Genomic DNA, 18950 nt, shown 5'->3' with positions numbered 1-18950 from the left:
CACCCACGGGTCTGACAGGGCTGTTTCTGAGGCTTGAAGGAGGAGGAGCTGGAAGCAGAGGCAATGGCAGGGAGGGTGACCAATTGTCCCAGTTTCCTCTGGACTGAGGGGTTTGGGACTTTCAGTGCTGAAATCAGGACAGACTGGGCAGACCTGGACACTTTTTTTGAGTTTGTTTCCCTTGCCTTTGAGGTGGAGCTTCATGAAATGGAGACATGTTCCTTACCCTAGAAAACCTCATAGTCTGATGGGGAAACAACATGGGAAGATGCATTAGTGTCTGGGAAACAGCAAGGACTTCTGGGTGCAAATCCCTCATCCTTGTCTTCTTGCATTTCTCCAGCCCCCTCCTCTCTTTTCCAGCCTCCAGGACCTCTCTTTGCCTTCACTCCACTGACTCAGTTTCCTGTTCACAGGGTCTCCTGGGCTGTAGAGCTGACTCCTCAAGGGGCTGGAATCTTCCACGCCATGGAGAGAATGAAGACTCAGGTGAGGCATAGCCCCACAAAGGCTTGCTTCAAACATTGACCTAAATCATAAATCACCCCTATATCACCTTCATTGTCATCACTAATGTTTCTAGAGTTTGTACCACAGGCCAGGAACCATTTCAAGTGTTTGCTGTGTATTAACTCATCAAATTCTCAGAACAAACCAGAAACAGATCCTCTTCTTTTTCCTGTCTCAAGGGCCCTGACTGGGGTGCCCCCAACTCATCCCCAACTACCTGTTCAATGAAGCTTTCCTCCCCCTCCCACCCCGAGGCTGAGCTCATGGGTACCTCAGAGCCCCCAGAGCCCTCTGACATGATCTGTTTACATCTCTCTCCCAGAGAAATTATTACGACCACACTAGCTACCAGTCTGTGAGTAGCTAGTTTCAAAGGACTTTGCATGCATTTTCTCATTTACCCTCATCTAAATTCTGTGAGGTGTAGGAATGATGGCCATTCCCATTATACAGACAAGGAAACTGAGACTCAAAGAGGGGAAGTCATTGGTCCACAGCTAATTAAGGGCAGAGCCAGAATCAAGTCCCAGGCCCCAGAGCCCTTGTGTCTGACCTCTTCAGCATCCTGCCGGCTCCATGAGGGACAGATGTTAGTCAAAGGGCGTAGCACTGTGCCCAGCACACAGCCATCTCCTGGAGATTGTATTCTGAATGAATGACTGGACAAGGAGTGCTGTCCCAGAGTGGCCAGTCGGGAGAAAAAAGGTGAAGGTTTCTGGGCTGCAGACCACCAGGGGAAGGAGCTGGGTGAACCGTGTTATGGGTGGGGTTTGGGAGAGCCTGGATCTCCCTGAGCAACCCCTCCGCCAGCGTTTTCCAGCTGGGAAGAGAGAGGGGAGAGATGCCAAGTGACATCTGCAAGTGTCAATGTGAGCAGCTGGTGAGCACCTTAGACATTAAATACTGACCCCACCTTTGTGTCTATTGGAATAAATTCTGAGACTGGAGACAGACATGAGATGAGGCTGGGCCCCAGAGGAGGGCTGCACATTGGGGATGCAGAGAACCCAGTCACATGTTGGGGTGGGGGGGATGCATAGACAGGGCTAGAATCCCAGCTCCATCATCCACTGCCCATGACCTCATCGAGTCATCGAATATCTGTGAATTTCATTCTGCTCCTGAAAATGAGAGGATGATGCCATGCCATAGGTACTTGTTAAGTGAGATTAGGCTGCCCCTCGACCAGGGCACCCTCACAGGGCTTGCCCCAGTGGCCCTTTGCTCATGCTCAAAGAGGGGCACCTTCTGACTCCCCTCCCACACAAACCCACGGCAATGCCAGAGAGCCTCCCCATTCACTCCTGTGGCTGAGGCACAGACTTGTGTCTGGTGTCACTCCTCTGACACCCAGCTGGAGACAACCTAATGCTCTTGGGATCTTTAATGGCTTCATTTAAAAAAACCTGAAGTACAGTTTATATGCATTACAATTCACTCTTTGAGGTGTACAGCTCCATGTGTTTTGACAAATACATATGGCCCTGTAACCACCGTCACAATCAGGATAGAGAACGGTTTCATCACCTTTCCAAATTCCCTTCTGCCCTGTTGTAGTCTACACCATCCCTACTCCCAGGTGGCCATTGATTTGTTTTCTGTCCTTGCAATTTTGCCTTGTCCAGAGTGTTATGAAAATGGAATTATATAGTCTGTAGCCTTTTTAAAAAAAATGTTTTAAAAATTTATTTATCTATTTGGCTGCACTGGGTCTTAATTCTGGCACATGGGATCTTCGTTGCTGCGGGCCAGATCTTCGTAGCGGCGTGCCAGATCTTTGTTGCTGCATGCGGCATCTTTAGTTGAGGCATGTGGGATCTTTAGTTGTGGCATGTGGGATCTTCAGTTTCGGTATGAGAACTCCTAGTTGTGGCAAGTGGGATCTAGTTCCCTGACCTGAGCTCCCTGCATTGGGAGTACAGAGTCTTAGCCACTGGAACACCAGGGAAGTCCCTATAGTCTGTAGCCTTTTGAGTCTGGCTTCTTTCACTTAGCATAATGTATTTAAGGTTCATCCACATGATTGCGTATATCAATAGTTTGTTCCTCTACACTGCTGAGTAGTATTCCATTGTGTGGATGTACCATGGTTTGTCTATTCATTCACCAGTTGAGGGACTTTTCCAATCTTTAGAAATTATGAATAAAGAATGGCTTTAATGTGAACCCTAAATTCTAGAGCTGGAAGATACTTTTGAAGTCAAATGAGGTTTCCAGATGTAAAAGTAAGCTCTTTGTAAATAACCCAGCCCTCTCCAACAGTTAAAGAAGTGGAGGCTCAGAGAGAGGAAGGGACTTGTCCAGAGTTATAACTGACTCAGGAGGTAGGGCTGAGATTTGAACCCAAGTCTTTCAACTTGCAGGACAACATAAAGTTCAAAACATACTTCCTGAGAACCTGCCAGAGCCAGGTGGAGTGCCAGGTGTTGCAGGCATCAAAGCCAAGATCTTGGTGCTGGAGACACTCACCACCTTATCAGTAATCAAGAAAATGCAAATTTAAAGTAACAATGAGAATCACAGGTGGTGAAAGTATAAATTGGAACAACTTTGGAGAGCAACTGGATAGTATCTGGTTAAGCTGAAGATGGCCATATCTTACCACCCAGATATTTCACTCCCAACTCAAATGTATAAAATACTCATGTCTTTAAGGCAGCCTGGCCCCAGAGTCCATGCTCTAACTATTACGCTATGAAGTATAGTCATACAGCAGCATACTCAATAGAAGTTAAAGTGGATAATCCAGAACTACATGTATCAAATTGGAAAAAAAGTAAGTTGAAGGAGGATAATACAGTAGGATATCATTTATATAAGTTTTAAAATGTGAAAAATAATACTATGTGCTGCTTATGGATCCATAAACACATAGTAAAGGAATAAAAACACGCATGATAACGATAAACACCAAGATCAGAATGTGTGTCACATGTGGGGAGAGGGGGAGAGGCCCGAGTTTGAGACCCAGCTCTCCAGCAGCTGGCTGTTTCTTGCTCTTCGATGATTTGTACTACTCTCACCCACTCACTCAGCAAATCCTCACCACGCCGTGAGCACAGGTCAGCCACTGAGCACAGCAGAGAGATTGTGCAGAGTTGGGCTGGCCAGGAGAGCTAGGCCTTGAACACCAGCATGCCAGCTCCCCGAGGGCAGGAATTCTGATACGGGTTCACTGCTGAGCCCCCAGGGCCTGGAACAGTGCCTCTCACCTAGTAGGTGCTCAATATAGAGTTGCTGAAAGGATGAATAAATGAAACAGAGCCCTCAATCCTGGGACAAGGGTCCTGAATCTTGAATTCCTTCCCAGCTCTCTCATTCTGCAGGCCCTCTAGGAGGGACAGAGAAGGATTAGGGGAGACCAGGGAAGAGTCCTTTCACATCACAGTTTAGGTTACAACAGCAATGAAGATAGTTCAAAAGAGACATAAGACACAGTAAGACATAAAGGTGGAGAGTCAGGCAGATTGGATCTGAATCCCAGCTTCGCCACTGCCTTGCTCTGTGACCTTGAGCAAGTCACCTAACCTCTGTGAGCCTCATTTTATCACCTCTAAAATGAAAGTTCCCAAACCAACTTCATGAACAGACTATGAAATGTGGTAAGATAATACCTGTTAAGTGAATAGCGCAGGGCCAGGCATAAAGCTGGCACTCAACATATGATGTTTATTAGTTTTTAGACAAGTCCTTTCCTTCCTATAACTTCAGTTTGCAGACCTGGAAATGAGAAAGTTCAACAAATGACTGTGAAGGCTCTTCCAGAGCTTTGGTTGAGCAGGCCAGAGACAGAGATCAAATGCTAGCTCTGCAACTAGCTGTGTGACCCTGGGCAAGTCACTTAACTTCTCTGAGCCTCATCTGTAACATCAGGGCACTAAGGGCGCCTACCTCACAGGGTGCCATGATACACCTCTTAAAAGGCTTTTAGCGCCGTGTCTGGGACACTAACTGGAGGTGGTACTGTGTTTCCAGGATTCTAAGTTGGCTGTGAGGGAATACACGGTTCTTCCTGGGGGCCAGGTCGCCACACACGCTCTCTCTTTAGATTCCTTGCCACCTCCCCACCCGGCCTCTTCCTCCTCCCCCTCTTGGACTTTAGGCCTTGGCCTCATCGTCTTATGCTCCCTGTTTCCTGCCCTCGCCCACCTCCCAAGCCACACTTGCTCAGCCCCCGCACCTGTCTGAGGGAAAGGGCCCATTTCTCTGAGCTCCACCCTTTCTTGAGCTTTCCAGGCAGGTCCCTTTTCACTGCAACGGTTTTTATACTCACTTGGCAGAGAAACATGGGGGGGCATGGCGATGAGACCAGCCACAGCTGGGAGACACCAACCACACATTGGGAGCCTTATGCAGGCCCGCTGCAAGAACACACCGTTGGTGGAGGCTTGGGAAAGCGGGTGTGTGGCGAGGCATGGGGCGAAGAGAGTCTCCTGGGAAGCCTTGTCCTGTGTTCTCAGGACCCACACATTCCCTCCACAACATGTACCGAGCAACCAGGATAAACCAGAGGCCGTGGAGGACAGAGAGTGAGGAAGGGGCCCCTCCTTTGGAGAACTCACACTCCGTGAGGTGGATCAGCTAACAGTTGTAGAACAACTGTATTAGAGAGAAAGCTGGATTTGCACCACAATGGAGGCTTGTGCCTAGTGCCCTGTTGGGGACTTGGGTGAGGAGAGTTGGGGAAGGCTTCATGGAGGAGGTGGCATTTCAGGTGGTCTTAGATGTTTCACTAAGTACATAGGAGAGAGAGGGCACGCCAGCAGAGGGAACAGGCTATGCAAAGGCACAGAGGTGCAGAGGTACATATGGGGCAGAGCTGTTGAAGGGGCAATACTGGGAAGGCCCTTGGCTTTACAGGTGTGAAACTTACCCCAAGCTGTGGGCTCTCCTGATGTCTGGGTGAACCTAAGGCATAGGAGGGGCCAGGGCAGGGGTCCCTCTCTCCTCCCTCTTGCTGACCCCTTTGGGGGTGTGCCTTGTCCTTCCCCTTGCAGGCTGGCCAGCAGCTCAGCCTGCTGAAAGTGAAAAAGAAGTGGCTCTTCCCGGCTTCCTGCAGCTTCTTCTTCGTGCTCTCTGTGCTCATGACTGGCTGCTTCCTGTGGCAGTATTACCTCCCCAAGCTGAAGACCGGTGAGTGCAGGAACGTCCTTGAGTTTTCCCCCATCCCCGGAGGTCCCCGTGGGCTTGGAGCTGCCACTCCTGATCTGAGGCAGGAGGGAGGACCATAAGATTCAGACTCAGAAGCTCTGGCGACCATTCTGACTCCAGCTCTCACTAACTGTGCATCTTCGGGCCAGTCATGTGATCCCTCTGCGCCTCGATGCCCTTCTGTAGTAACTGAGGATCTAATACCACTGGGGGTTCCTTAAGCCACCGACTCCAGGGGTAAAACTCAGGGTTCCCCCAAAAGTGCAAACAGTGTTTCTCTTGCTCTTCCTTCGGCCCCCAAGGTGGGATCTCCAGGCCCTACCTCCCTTTAAAGGCACTGCCCCAGCTATATCTAAGACCCCGGGAGGAACATGTCCATGTGTCCATGGACAGCAGCTGCCATTTCTTGGTCTCTCCATCCTGGGCTGGTCAAGGCTCAGCAAATGAACCACCACTGCTGGTAACGCCAGGCTCATGCCCTAGGGCCAGCCCTCCCAGCTGGCACAGCCTCACCACAAGATACCAGCCATGGGCAGCCAGGGGCAAAGGGCAGAGCATGCCCAAGAGGAGACAGCACAGTCCCACACTCACTACCTGCTGCTTGGCCTTCGAGACACCAATCAGGCCACAGGTGCCTGTTGGTAGCCCTTCTCTCCCGCATGACGAGCTTCCTCCCTCCACGTGGTCAGCAGACTTAGACAAGTTCCAGCTCTGTGGGGCAGGCTCAGCCACATCTCTCCTGTCCCCCTTTCTCCAGTTCTGATTATATATTTGGGTGGAGAAGTGGACTCGGGGCCCCACTGAGGCTTCAGGCTTAAACCACCAGAAACAACTCATTTCATCCCCAGAGCTGTGCATCCGGGCATTAGGGTTTGAGTCCCATCCTACTTTTGTCCAGGTGTGTGGCTTCCTTGGAACCTCAGGGGGAAGGCGTGGACCTTGGCAGGGCAGGATTCAGGCTGTGAGACCATCACGACGGCCTCCAGACCTCCCTGCATCCTCTGAGGACAGTGTGGGGTGGTAAGGGTGTGAGAACCCCCCAAGAGTGCAAGAACCACTCTTCTCTAAACCTTCCACTGCCTCCTGAGATCACCCAGAACTGGGAGAAGACCCAGTGGGCGATGGTCCCTAGACCACTAACCTGATCTCTGTCCTCCACTCACCATGTGATGTGCCTTCCAGGTTCCTTGGGACCAGAGGTGACCTCTGCCCCCGTGAGGATGTGTCCCCAGCACCCTGAGCCTGTGCCCCTGGCCCACCCCCTCCCCGTGTTGAAGGAGGCCCTGAAAAAGGTCAGTGATGACCCAGGAGAGAACTGGCTGTGTGGGCTAGGCCCGGTTGATGAGGGGGAGGGCATATCCTCTGCGCTGGTAGTGGCATTCATTCATTCATTCAACGTATAATTCTTTTTTAAAAAAATTAATTTATTTATTTGGCTGCACTGGGTCTTAGTTGTGGCACACGGGATCTTCGCTGTGGCATGCATGCGGGATCTTTAGTTGCAGCATGTGGAATCTAGTTCCCTGACCAGTGATCGAACCCAGGTCCCCTGCATTCGGAGTGCAGAGTCTTAGCCACTGGACCACCAGGCATGCCCCCCAACATATAATTCTTGAGCACTTACTCTGTGCTATGCACCAGGGATATGGCAGGAGAAGATACTATCCTGCTCTCAAGAAGCTACTAGTCTTGGAATGAGGGGAACAGTCAAGATAGTAAACATTTATAACACAGGGGTAAGAGTGAGGATAGGGAAAGTTTAGGGTACATGGTGACACAAAGGAACTGGACTTGGGGTCAGGGAAGGCTTCTGGAGGAAGTGGTGTCTAAACTGAGAGGTGAACAAGGAGTAGATACCCAGAGGATATGTGTGTGTATAATGAGGGAGCTTGGGGGTGTGAAAGGTGTACTTTAGATAGAGGGAACAGCATGTGCAAAGGCCCAGAGGCAGCAGAGTTAGTATGAGGCATATACAGAGAGGAAATTCAGTCTGGTGGGGCCATAAGTGGGGGTGGAGAAAGATGAGATGGGAGAGGATCACAGAGGCCATTGAAATATGATTAAAGACCCCACAACACAACTTTTACCATTGCAGAATGGCTTAACACTAGAGGGGGCTGTCAGCCAGCTCTTGTCTGTGCCATTCTGCCATTCAGACCCTACCCACTTGGGTCACTCACCTTAGGAGACACACAGATCAGAAGTGTATGTGCAGCAGCCTGGTGGTGGTGATGGGAGATGGTTTGAAACTTCATCCGAGGAACAGCTGAAGGGAAGGAGGATGATGTGTCCACGTAAGAGCAGGCGTGGGCCAGTGCAGAGAGACACAATCACTGCCTGCAAATACACAGAAAGCTTTTGTGAAGGAGAGAGAGCAGAAGCGTGCTATTTGGCTCCCAGGGGTCAGAGTAATTAAAAACAAATAAAGCAACAATAATAACCATAGCAGCCTTCTAGTGAGTACCTGGTACATGCCACGCACTGTGCTAACTTCTCTGTGTTACCACCTCGTGAATCCCTCGCTACAGAGGAGGAAACTGAGGCTCAGAGAGGCAAAGTCAGTGCAGGGGTGGAAACTACAGGTAGACTGAGCTCAATTCAGGGAATGTAAAATCTCTTGGCAAGGAGGTGCTGGAGTTAGCATAGGGTTCTAATCCTGATTCCACTAGCCATTAACCACCGGGGCAAGTCACTTCATATCTCAAATTTTCTCACCTGTAAAATGGGGAGAAATCAGCACTGACTTATGAGGATTAAGTGAGACAATGTATGAAAATCATTTTACACTGTGTCTGGCATGTTGTAAATGTCCAGTAAATGTTAGCTGTTAAGCACCATCATTATACTACATAATTGAAAATAATGAGGTATTTTCAATAAATGTTCAAAGACAGTGTTAGGGGTCCTCTATAAATACTGAATTCTCCAACACTAGGGGGTCAGACTCAGCCTGTTGGAGGTTTTTTAGGGCATCAGACACAGGTTTGATTAGATCAGGGGTTTTAACCCCTCCCTCTTCTTACGTATTTCCAAGGAAATGTTTCTTTGAACAAAGGTCTTATGAGGAAAACTTACATACGAAACAGATTCCAGGGGATCTGCTCTGATTGCAGCTGGGTGGGGTCCCCACCCGTGGGGTCCCCACCCCACGGGACACGGTCTGAGAACCCGAGGTCTGGAGGCTCACTGGGCTCCCTTCCAGCCACTAGGGGGAGAGAATGGAGAGGAGCCAGGCAGAGGGTGTGGTATGTGAATGGCACGGTGTACAGAACCACATGGGGCCTGTGGGTGGGGAGAGGGGCCTGTCTCTGCACCTGTACTCTGAGCCACCCGCTCTTCTCTTCCAAGGTGGACGGGATCCTGCGCCAGGCACTGTCTGCCCCAGGCCTGGCTGCTATGTCTGCAGTTGTCATCCACAACGACACTGTGCTCTGGACCGGGAACTTCGGGAGGAAGAATGGTTCAGACCCGGCTTCTGGGCCCCCCAATGAGTACACCATGTACCGGTCAGCTGGGGCACCACCAGGGTCTTGTGGAGGGGGCGAAGGGTGGTAGGACAAGGGGGACTTAGGAGGTAGGGGCACTCAAGAGAATTATGACTGGGGGTCTTAGCTGCCAGGGCCCTTTATTAAGTCTTGGTAATTTTATAGATGAGGAGACTGAGGTCCAGAGAGGACCAGTGAGTGCCTAACATCACACCACAGCGGTAACAAGTCAGGAAGGAATCCCTTCTGGAGAGCCCTTATCCTAATGCCTCCCAAACTAGAAAAGGCTCCCTTATGTCCCACCCCACACCCCTTCCACGTGACACTAAAGAACCGTAACCAGTTCCTGGGCCCTCGACCTGGGTCTCTGCCAGTTGGCAGCGGTGGCCCAGATGGAAGCAACTTGGGACAATCTGCTACACACCCAGAGTCTCCCCTCCTGGGTGCTGCCTGTAGGATCCTCAAAGCTCACAGTGCCAAGTGAACACATTTGCTCCCTGAGATACTGTGAGCATTGCAAGGCTTCCATTCACACTGCACCTGCTATGTGCCAGGCACAGGGCAACAATTATATTTGCTATCACTTATTGAGCACTTACTACCTTCCAGGTGTGTTGCCAAGCACTTTGCAAGCACAATCTTGTTCGATCCTTTCTACAACCCATAAAACAGACAATGAAACTGAATCTCAGAAAGGACTAGCACTTGCCCAAGGCAACTCAGCTGGTGAGAGGCAGAGATAGGATCCCAACCCAGGTCTGTCCCAGAGAGGGAAGTGCCTGGTGAAGGGCCTGGCATGGGGGAGGTGCTCGAGAGTGTCCATCTGGCCCAGCCCCACTGCCCCTGGTAAGTTCTCAAGCATCCCAAAGGCATTCTACAGAGGCTGGTGGATTTCTGTCTGAGACGCTGAATAAGGGTGGACTCAGTGCTTTCCTAATTATACTAGAAAGTTGGAGGCTGGGGGTGCAGGGTGGAGGTGGGTTGTGAAGCCAACAGGATGCCCTCTGCACCCTTGTGCCCCCCACATTGTCCAGGATCTCCAGCATCTCCAAGATCTTTCCCGTGCTGATGCTGTACCGCCTGTGGGAGGAGGGCATCGTGGCCTCTCTAGATGACCCTCTGGAGCGGTACGCCGGCACCTTCACCATTAACAACCCACTGGGCATGGCATCGGCCCCCAAACAAAAGAGCCTGATGGATGTTCTGGAGGAGGTGGGCCCAGCCCCAAGGCCTTCACCTGTCACCCTCCGAAGGATGGCCAGCCAGCTCTCAGGTGAGTGGCTCTGAACTTAATGTAGCTCAGTCCAAACCATTTCAGATAGGGGAACCAAGGAGCAGGTTCTCATCCAGCCAGGCTGGGCCCACTCTCTGCTCTGCTTCCTGAACTGGCCATAGCTCCCTCTCATCCTTCCCGGGTGGTGGGCCAGGGGTAGAAAGATCTGGTGAGATAAAAGCTGAGGTGAAACCTGGGAATTTAGGTTCAAGTGGACAAATGAGGATCTGTTGGAAGGTCAAAAGCAAGCTGACAGGTCAAGATCTGCTTATTAGATCAAGAACAAGTCAACAAGTGAATATGTGTTGACAATTCTACAAATTATATATTTTATATATAATTTGAATATAATATATATTCTACAATTATATGTTAATTTCCCTTAATATATAAACCATTACAAAGACCAAGAACCCAACAGAAAAATGGGTAAAGGATAGGAACAGAACAGACAGTTCACAGAAAAGGAATATAAATGGCTCTTAAGAATATTAAAAAATATTAAAAGATGCTCAACCTCATTCATAACAAAATAAATGCAAATTAAATCTCCTGAGAGACATTTTCCTCTTATCAGATTGGTAAAGGCCATTATAGTGGGTATACTGAGTTGGTGAAGTTATGGTGAAATAGGCCCTCTTATACATCAGTGGTGGAAATTTAAATTGGTGCAACTTGGGACTTCCCTGGCGGTCCAGTGGCTAAGACCCTGTGCTTCCACTGCAGGGGGCACAGGTTTGATCCCTGGTAGGGGAACTAGGATCCCGTGTACTGCACCGCACGGCCAAAAAAAAGAAAAAAAATTGGTGCAACCTGTGTGGAGGGCAATTGGTAATACCTATCACAAAAATGTATACATCCTTTGACTCAGCAATTACACTTTTAGGAAATTCTCTTACAGATGTATTCACACATGTGCGGTATGAGGTATGTACACAGTTATTCACTACAGCACCGTTTGTGATAGTGAAAAAAAAAGATTGAAACAACCTAAATATAAATAGGGGAGTAACTAAATAAACTATGACACAGTTATACAATCAGATTCTACTGTAGCCCTAAAAAAATGGGTAATAACGTTCCTTGTGTACTGAGATGCACATACAATCTTAAGTGGGTAAAAAAGCTCATAACAGCGTATATTGTAGCTACCATATGAATAAATAATATATACACATATAATGTATATATGTATATGAATGTATATGTATAATCCATTTGTAATGTACCTGTTATATAACATATATATTTATATACACATATATTATGAGTGTGTGTATATATACAGGTATATATATAAAAATGTGTATCACATATTTTTGGAAGGGAAAGGGATTGAATCACTGGGCTGCCTCCAGGGAGGGGAACTTGGTGGCTGGGGAGAAGAGTGGGAGGAAAATTTTTCATTGTATACCCTTTGGTGTCTTTGGACTTTTGAATCATGTAAATGAATTACTTATTAAAAACAAATTATATAATAATAATGATGATAATAAAAGATGTGCTAACAAGCCAAGATGAAATCTACATGGTGGAAGGGCAAGGGCAGGCTGGGATACTGGAAGACAAAGCCAGTGAACAGGAATTGGGCAGGAACGGGTGGGAGGGGGGCTGTGCTGCATGGTGACTGACCCAGCCAAGGAGGAGCAGGCAGGCACCAGCTGCACCACCCCAAAACGCCTTCTATTGTTCATATTTGCAGTCACCAACCCATCAACTCTAGACGGTAGGAATCCATCATAAGTGCCTACTATTTCATCATTTTACAAAGTGCGTTCAGGCCTGAGGTCTCAGTCTATGGACATGGCTGGTTAGCACTCCCATTAGCAGATGGTGAACCTGAGGCTCTGCCAGATAATGGAACCTCCTGAAGTCGTCCAGGCAGGACAGGATCAGAGCCTTGGGGGAGGGCGGCCTAGTGGCTAAGGGCATGAGCACTGAAATTAATTCCAGCTGTGTGATCTTGGGTAAGTCACGTAACCTCTCTGAGCCTTGTTTTACTCCTCTGTAAAAGGACTGGTTCATGCTACTTTGCTGTATTAAATGTGCTAATGAATGTCAAGCACTTAGGAGAGTACCTGGCACACAGCAGGTACTTGTCAATGTAGCTCTGGTTATTACAGCCAAGGGTAGACCTAGGTTTATGGAGGCCTGATGTAGATATAATTTGGGGGTCCTCTTTAAAAATACAATATTATAAATTCAAACTTGGATACAGGCCTTGGAAGGGGTCATACAGGTTAGGGGCTCTGAGGCTTTTGCTCCATGAGCCTCCTATTAAATACACTCCTGTTTATAACCTGACCCCAGGGCTCCCTCTAGGGGCACACTGTGGATTCTTCTTCATCTGTACCCAAGGGACCCAGCACAGGGCTCTGTGTTTGTGGTCAGTTTAAAAACACCCTACGTGGGCTTCCCTGGTGGTGCAGTGGTTAAGAATCCGCTTGCCAATGAAGCGGACACAGGTTCGAGCCCTGGTCTGGGAAGATCCCACATGCTGCGGAGCAACTAAGCCCGTGAGTCACAACTACTGAGCCCATGTGCCACAACTACTGAGGCTGTGCGCTGAGAGCCCATGCTCTGCAACAAGAGGAAGCCACCGCCATGAGAAGCCCGCAACCACAACGAAGAGTAGCCCCTGCTCGCTGCAACTAGAGAAAGCCTGCATGCAGCAACGAAGACCCAATGCAGCCAAAAATAAATAAAAATAAATAAATTAAGAAAAATGCAACCCCCCCAAAACAAACAAAAAAGCCCACCCTATGTGTCCCAAAGCCCACCAGTTGAGCATACAGCTGCCTGAATGACTCTGTTATACGTTCCCCGTATCTTTTATGATTGACCTTCACCCTAATCTAGAGCTTTCTCCCATTCTTGGAGCTTTTCATCCATTCTTAGTTAAGTTCGTTTTTTTTTTTTTTTAAGAAATTCACGTTCTTTTATTTATTTATTTATTTATCCATGACTGTGTTGAGTCTTCGTTTCTGTGCGAGGGCTTTCCCCAGCTGTGGCAAGTGGGGACCACTCTTCATCGCGGTGCGCGGGCCTCTCACTATCGCGGCCTCTCTTGTTGCGGAGCACAGGCTCCAGACGCGCAGGCTCAGTAATTGTGGCTCACGGGCCCAGCCGCTCCGTGGCATGTGGGATCCTCCCAGACCAGGGCTCGAACCCGTGTTGCCTGCATTGGCAGGCAGCCTCTCAACCACTGCGCCACCAGGGAAGCCCCTTAGTTAAGTTTTGTAACACCTCACAGGGAAACCACTGCAGGTGCTTCAGCCCACTTCAAGGTGAGCAAGTAGAGGCTCAGAGAGGTAAAGCATATGGTTTGGGCCACACAGCAAGAAGTGTTAGAGTCAGAATTTAAACCCAGGGCTTGGGACTCCATCCCCCAGCTGCGCAGGCCAAGAGCCTGGAGTTAGTTACCCCTGATTTCTCTCACTCCCACACCCTCCACATCCCCTCCAGAAGCAAATTCTGTTGGCTCCATTATCAAAATATGTCCAGAATCCAACCACTCCTCACTCATCCAATCCACCAGCATTTAGACATGGATTTTTGCAAGTCTCCTTACAGGTTTCCCTGTGTCTGCCATTGCCCCCCAAAGTCTGTTTTCACATAGCAGCCAGAGCAACCCTGATATATGTCAGATCACATCACTCCTCTGCTCAAAGCCCTACAGTGGCCCCATCCCAATCAGAGAAAAGGCCAAGTCCTTGCAGTAGCCTATAGCAACCTACAGGATCTGGTGCCTGCACCCCAATATCTCTCACCTCCAAAGTCTCCCCTTTTCTCAATCCTCACCAGCCAGAATGGCTCTTTCCTGCTGATCCTCAAACATACCAACAGATTCCTGCCTCAGGGCCTTTGCACCTGCTCTTTCCTCTGCTTGAGACATTCTTTCCTCACAGAGCTGTGTGGCTCTCTCCCTCACCTCCTCGAGTTCTCACCTGCTCAAGGGTCACCTACCCTGTGAAGCCTTCCTCTGACCACTCTGTATAAAATAACAATCCCTCCTTTCATACATGGAATTATTTCCCTCCACAGCATGAATATTTATTTGCTTCTTGTCTGTCTCCTCTGCTAGAATGCAGATTCCACATGGGCAGGGACTTTGTTTTGTTCACTACTGAATTCCAGTACGCAGAACAGTCTTTGGCACGAAAGAGATGCTTGAACACTATTGTTCAGTGAATGGGTGGGAAGAATCCTAATCCTGTGATCCTTTCAATACTTGTCACATCTAATGTCACATCCAATAAACAGAAAATTCCAAGTGGCCAGAGGAGCCAGTTCCACAAAACCTATTTGGACAGTGACCTCAAGAATTTTATGGAATCAAATATCTATGGTTGATGATAACAATTATTTTTTGAGCAATTACTATGACCAGGAACCATGCTAAGCATTTGATTTCACCAAACCCTCACACCAGCCATATGACATAGGAATTATTTCCCTCATGTTACAGATGAGGGGACACTGGCTCAGAGAGGTTAAATGGCTTGCCCAATGAAACACAGGCAGGATTAGAGTCCATGCTAGAGCTTTTTTTTTTAAGGTGATTTTGTTGTTATCTCTCAACTCATGGAAGATGGGGGAGGGGGTACAGCCAGGGGCCCATCATCCCACCATCAGCTGACCCAGCAGGTCTGACCGCTGCTCCTCCCTAGGGCTGCCCCGAAGGCTCCGTTCCACTTCGCTGCTGTGGAGGGGCAGCACCCAGGAGGCCCTGAACCTGCTCAAGGATGATGTGCTGGTGGCAGACCCAGGAACCAGGTGAGGAGTGAGCCCTGATGCCCTACCAATGTTAGGAACCTCACAAGGTGACATACCCCTCCTGGGAGAGAACCTATGTCACCTCACCCTAGGTGGTCAGAGCCAGGAAAGACCTTGCAGATCACTGATGACAACCCCTGTTCCACAGCTGGGGGGACTGAGGACCATAGAGGGATGGCAGAGTAAGGCAGCAGGGAGCTGGGCCCAGATCCAGTCCTGTCTGATTCTCATGTTCTTCCCATTAATCAACTCAACATTTATTGAACATTTACTCTGTGCTTGGAATATGTTAAACTGAGATATGGCAGCAGACGAATCCAACCAGGTCCCTCCTCGTGGAGTTTGCATTCTTCTGAGTGAACAGTGAACATTCTTATCAGTGAACAGATAAACAAGATAAATACAGACTTTGCCAAGTGCTGGAAATAAATGGGATGCTGATGAGATAGGGAGTGGATAGCTGGTGTAGCCAGCTACTGAACAGAGAAGCCCAGCTTCTGGAGCAGTGGGGCTGTGGAGCTGGACAGAGGACAGTGGCACTCCCCTGCCTCAGATGTCCCCTTCTGGGACCTGGGCAGTACTCTTTTTCCAAATTTGCCACTCTGTTTCTCCAAATGCTGAACCTCAGGCTCCACTTCTCTTAAGGAAGAAAGGATCCAGGTAAAACTTAGGCGTCTGTAGGCTAGAGTCCTCCTTCCAGCTTTGTCACTAACCTCCTGAGTGACCTTGGAGGAAGCATTTGCCTCTGTGAACCTCACCTTTCTTATCTGTAAAAAAAAGGAGGTTGGGCTAGAGTTCAGGAATATCTAAAAGGATTTGTGCATTTTCACCCATTCTTGTGCCTTCCTGAGGCACTGTTTTATTTTATTTTTATTTTTTATTTTATTTATTTTTTGGTTGCATTGGGTCTTCATTGCTGCGTGTGGGCTTTCTCTAGTTGCGGCGAGCAGGGGCTACTCTTCCTTGCGGTGCACGGACTTATTGTGGTGGGCTTCTCTTGTTGTGGAGCACAGGATCTAGGTGTGCGGGCTTCAGTAGTTGTGGTGCACGGGCTCAGTAGTTGTGGCTCGCGGGCTCTAGAGCGCAGGCTCAGTAGTTGTGGTGCATGGGCTTAGTTGCTCCTCGGCACGTGGGATCTCCCCAGACCAGGGCTTGAACCCGTGTCCCCTGCATTGGCAGGCAGATTCTTAACGATTGAGCCACCAAGGAAGTCCCCTGAGTCACTATTTTAGAGATTCTGAAACTGCATCTGCTCTGGGAAAGAAAGGAGACTTCTTATTGATTATTTGTGTCTGGCTAGGGAGGAGTGAAATCCTGCCTCCTATTTGTTATCCGTGGGCTAAATGATCACTATCATTATTCCCCACCCCCACCCTACCAGTCTGAGGCTCTAGTTTTCCATTTGATAAAGTAAATTATACTAAAGTGTAAAGGACCAAGAAGATTTGTTTTACCACTTTCCCAGGTGCATTGCCAAGCCTAGGTCTTCTCCAACCTGCTGTGTGACCCTGGGCAATTCTCTGCTCCTCTCTGGGCCGTCCTCTTTCCAGAGGTAGAATAGTGAGTTGTATTCAGTGATCTCTGAAGTCTCTGCTGCGTCTGACCATCTCCAATGCAGTGAAGCAGGTTCCTTCCCTGTCCACCCAGTCCAATGAAACTCTGATGGCTTTGCAGACAGTCTGAGCACGTGGGAAGGGGTTATTTAGGGCCTGGAGATGTCCCTCCTAGGCTGCATCCTCGCTTCCACCCCTCCTCTTCCAGATGCCATTACAGCACGCTGGCCTTCTCGCTTCTGGCCCATGTCCTGGCAGCCCACACCGCCCAGGGTGACTACCAGCACTGGATCTTGGAGAATGTGCTGGAGCCGCTGGGGATGGAAGACACAGGCTTCGATCTGACGCCTCCTGTGCGTGCCCGCTTGGCAGCTGGCTTTTACGGCAGCGGGCGGCCGGCGCCGCTGTACGACCTGGGCTGGTACCGCCCGTCGGGCCAGATGTACTCCACCACCGCTGACCTGGCCAGGCTGGCCATGGTGCTCCTGGGCAGCAGGCCCCAGCGGCTTCTGCGGCCTGACACGGCTAAGACACTACTGGCACCGCTGCTGGCCTGCCCGGGCGCCTACTTCGCCAATGAGACTGGCACACCGTGGGAGTTCCACGTGCAGCGGGGCTACCGCGTGGTGCGCAAGGACGGTGACCTGGACGGCTACGCCGCCACCTTCTCCCTGGTGCCGCCGCTGCGCCTGGGTCTCGTGCTGCTCCTGGCCGGGCCGAGGCCGCCAGGGCCTGACCTGGTGGCTCAGGCCTACGACGTGCTCCTGCCGGCTATGGAGAGGGCCCTTCGGGAGGCCGCGCTCAGCCCAGCTCCGCCGCCCAGCGCGCGACCCTTCGCCGGCTACTTCACCTTTGCCAATTTGACTTTCTACGAAGTGCGCGCCGGGCCGGCGGGCGAGCTGCGCCTGCGCCAGTTCGGGCCCCGCGTGGAGGCGCTGGTGCCCCCGGCGTTCCGCACGTTGGCGCTGCGCCACCTGCGCGGCCGCGTCTTCCAGCTGCATGTGGCCCGCGAGTTTCCATGCGCGCTGCTGCTGGGTGACTCCTGGCTGTCCCTTGAGGCCCAGCACGGGCAGCTCGTCAACTTCTACCCCTTGGACCACCATGGGCTTTCCCCCGGCTTTGACGTGCCGGGCCTCAACACGTACCGGGTGTTGCGGCTGTCCCACAAGCCAGTATTCAAGACCCAGTGACCCCGGGCTCTGTTCAGAGCCTCCCCTTCTCTCGCCTGGCAGCTTTCCATCCTAGTTCTGCAAGGTAAGGCTGCAGGGATGTCTATTAAAGAACTGAGGAGTTGGCAAAGTGGGGTAGGGCCGTGCTACTCAAAGTGTGGTCTGTGGACCACAGCCGGTGGCGAACTGTTTGTTATCCATGGGAGAGGAAGAGTTTACAGAAATTTAGTGAGCATTTAGAAACTTTAATAGCGAGTTGACAGAGTACTTTTATGTCTGTCGAATCTAAGAATATGGTCTAGCATTGTGTCTTTTAAAAATCAATCTTATATGTATGGAAACACAAAAGACCCCAAATAGCCAAAGCAATCTTGAGAAAGAAAAATGGAGCTGGAGGAATCAGGCTCCCTGACTTCAGACTATACTACAAAGCTACAGTAATTAAGACAGTATGGTACTGGCACAAAAACAGAAATATAGATCAATGGAACAGGATAGAAAGCCCAGAGATAAACCCACGCACATATGGTCACCTTATTTTTGATAAAGGAGGCAAGAATATACAATGGAGAAAAGACAGCCTCTTCAATGAGTGGTGCTGGGAAAACTGGACAGCTACATGTAAAAGAATGAAATTAGAACAATCCCTTACACCATACAAAAAAATAAACTCAAAATGGATTAAAGACCTAAATGTAAGGCCAGACACTATAAAACGTTTAGAGGAAAACCTAGGCAGAACACTCTATGACATAAATCATAGCAAGATCCTTTTTGACCCACCTCCTAGAGAAATGGAAATAAAAACAAAAATAAACAAATGGGACCTAATGAAACTCAAAAGCTTTTGCAGAGGAAACCATAAACAAGACAAAAAGACAACCCTCAGAATGGGAGAAAATATTTGCAAATGAAGCAACTGACAAAAGATTAATCTCCAAAATTTACAAGCAGCTCATGCAGCTCAATATCAAAAAAACCCAAACAATCCAATCCAAAAATGAGCAGAAGACCTAAATAGACATTTCTCCAA

The 18950-nt window shown here is 49.4% G+C and overlaps 1 protein-coding gene across 1 annotated transcript; it reads left to right on the top strand.

The window, feature by feature from the left end:
* The first annotated feature begins 477 nt into the window (after positions 1 to 477).
* Positions 478 to 17938, top strand: LACTBL1 (lactamase beta like 1). The gene is made up of 7 exons (XM_007175092.2): positions 478 to 489; positions 5508 to 5643; positions 6844 to 6953; positions 9010 to 9167; positions 10181 to 10419; positions 15090 to 15195; positions 16957 to 17938. The coding sequence occupies exons 1-7, from the start codon at positions 478 to 480 to the stop codon at positions 17936 to 17938; spliced, it is 1743 nt and encodes a 580-aa protein (XP_007175154.2).
* Positions 17939 to 18950: the final 1012 nt, after the last annotated feature.

Source organism: Balaenoptera acutorostrata, chromosome 1 (genome assembly GCF_949987535.1).
Source record: "Balaenoptera acutorostrata chromosome 1, mBalAcu1.1, whole genome shotgun sequence".
Classification (NCBI taxonomy): Eukaryota; Metazoa; Chordata; class Mammalia; order Artiodactyla; family Balaenopteridae; genus Balaenoptera; species Balaenoptera acutorostrata.
This window is presented reverse-complemented; position numbering and strand designations above follow the sequence as displayed.

What these genes read in the sequence shown, in the direction of transcription:
- LACTBL1 (XM_007175092.2), top strand. An exon ending in CCTCCCCAAGCTGAAGACCG is followed by an intron (nt 5,644 to 6,843) that starts GTGAGTGCAGGA and finishes TGTGCCTTCCAG; the next exon opens with GTTCCTTGGGACCAGAGGTG. An exon ending in AATGAGTACACCATGTACCG is followed by an intron (nt 9,168 to 10,180) that starts GTCAGCTGGGGC and finishes CACATTGTCCAG; the next exon opens with GATCTCCAGCATCTCCAAGA.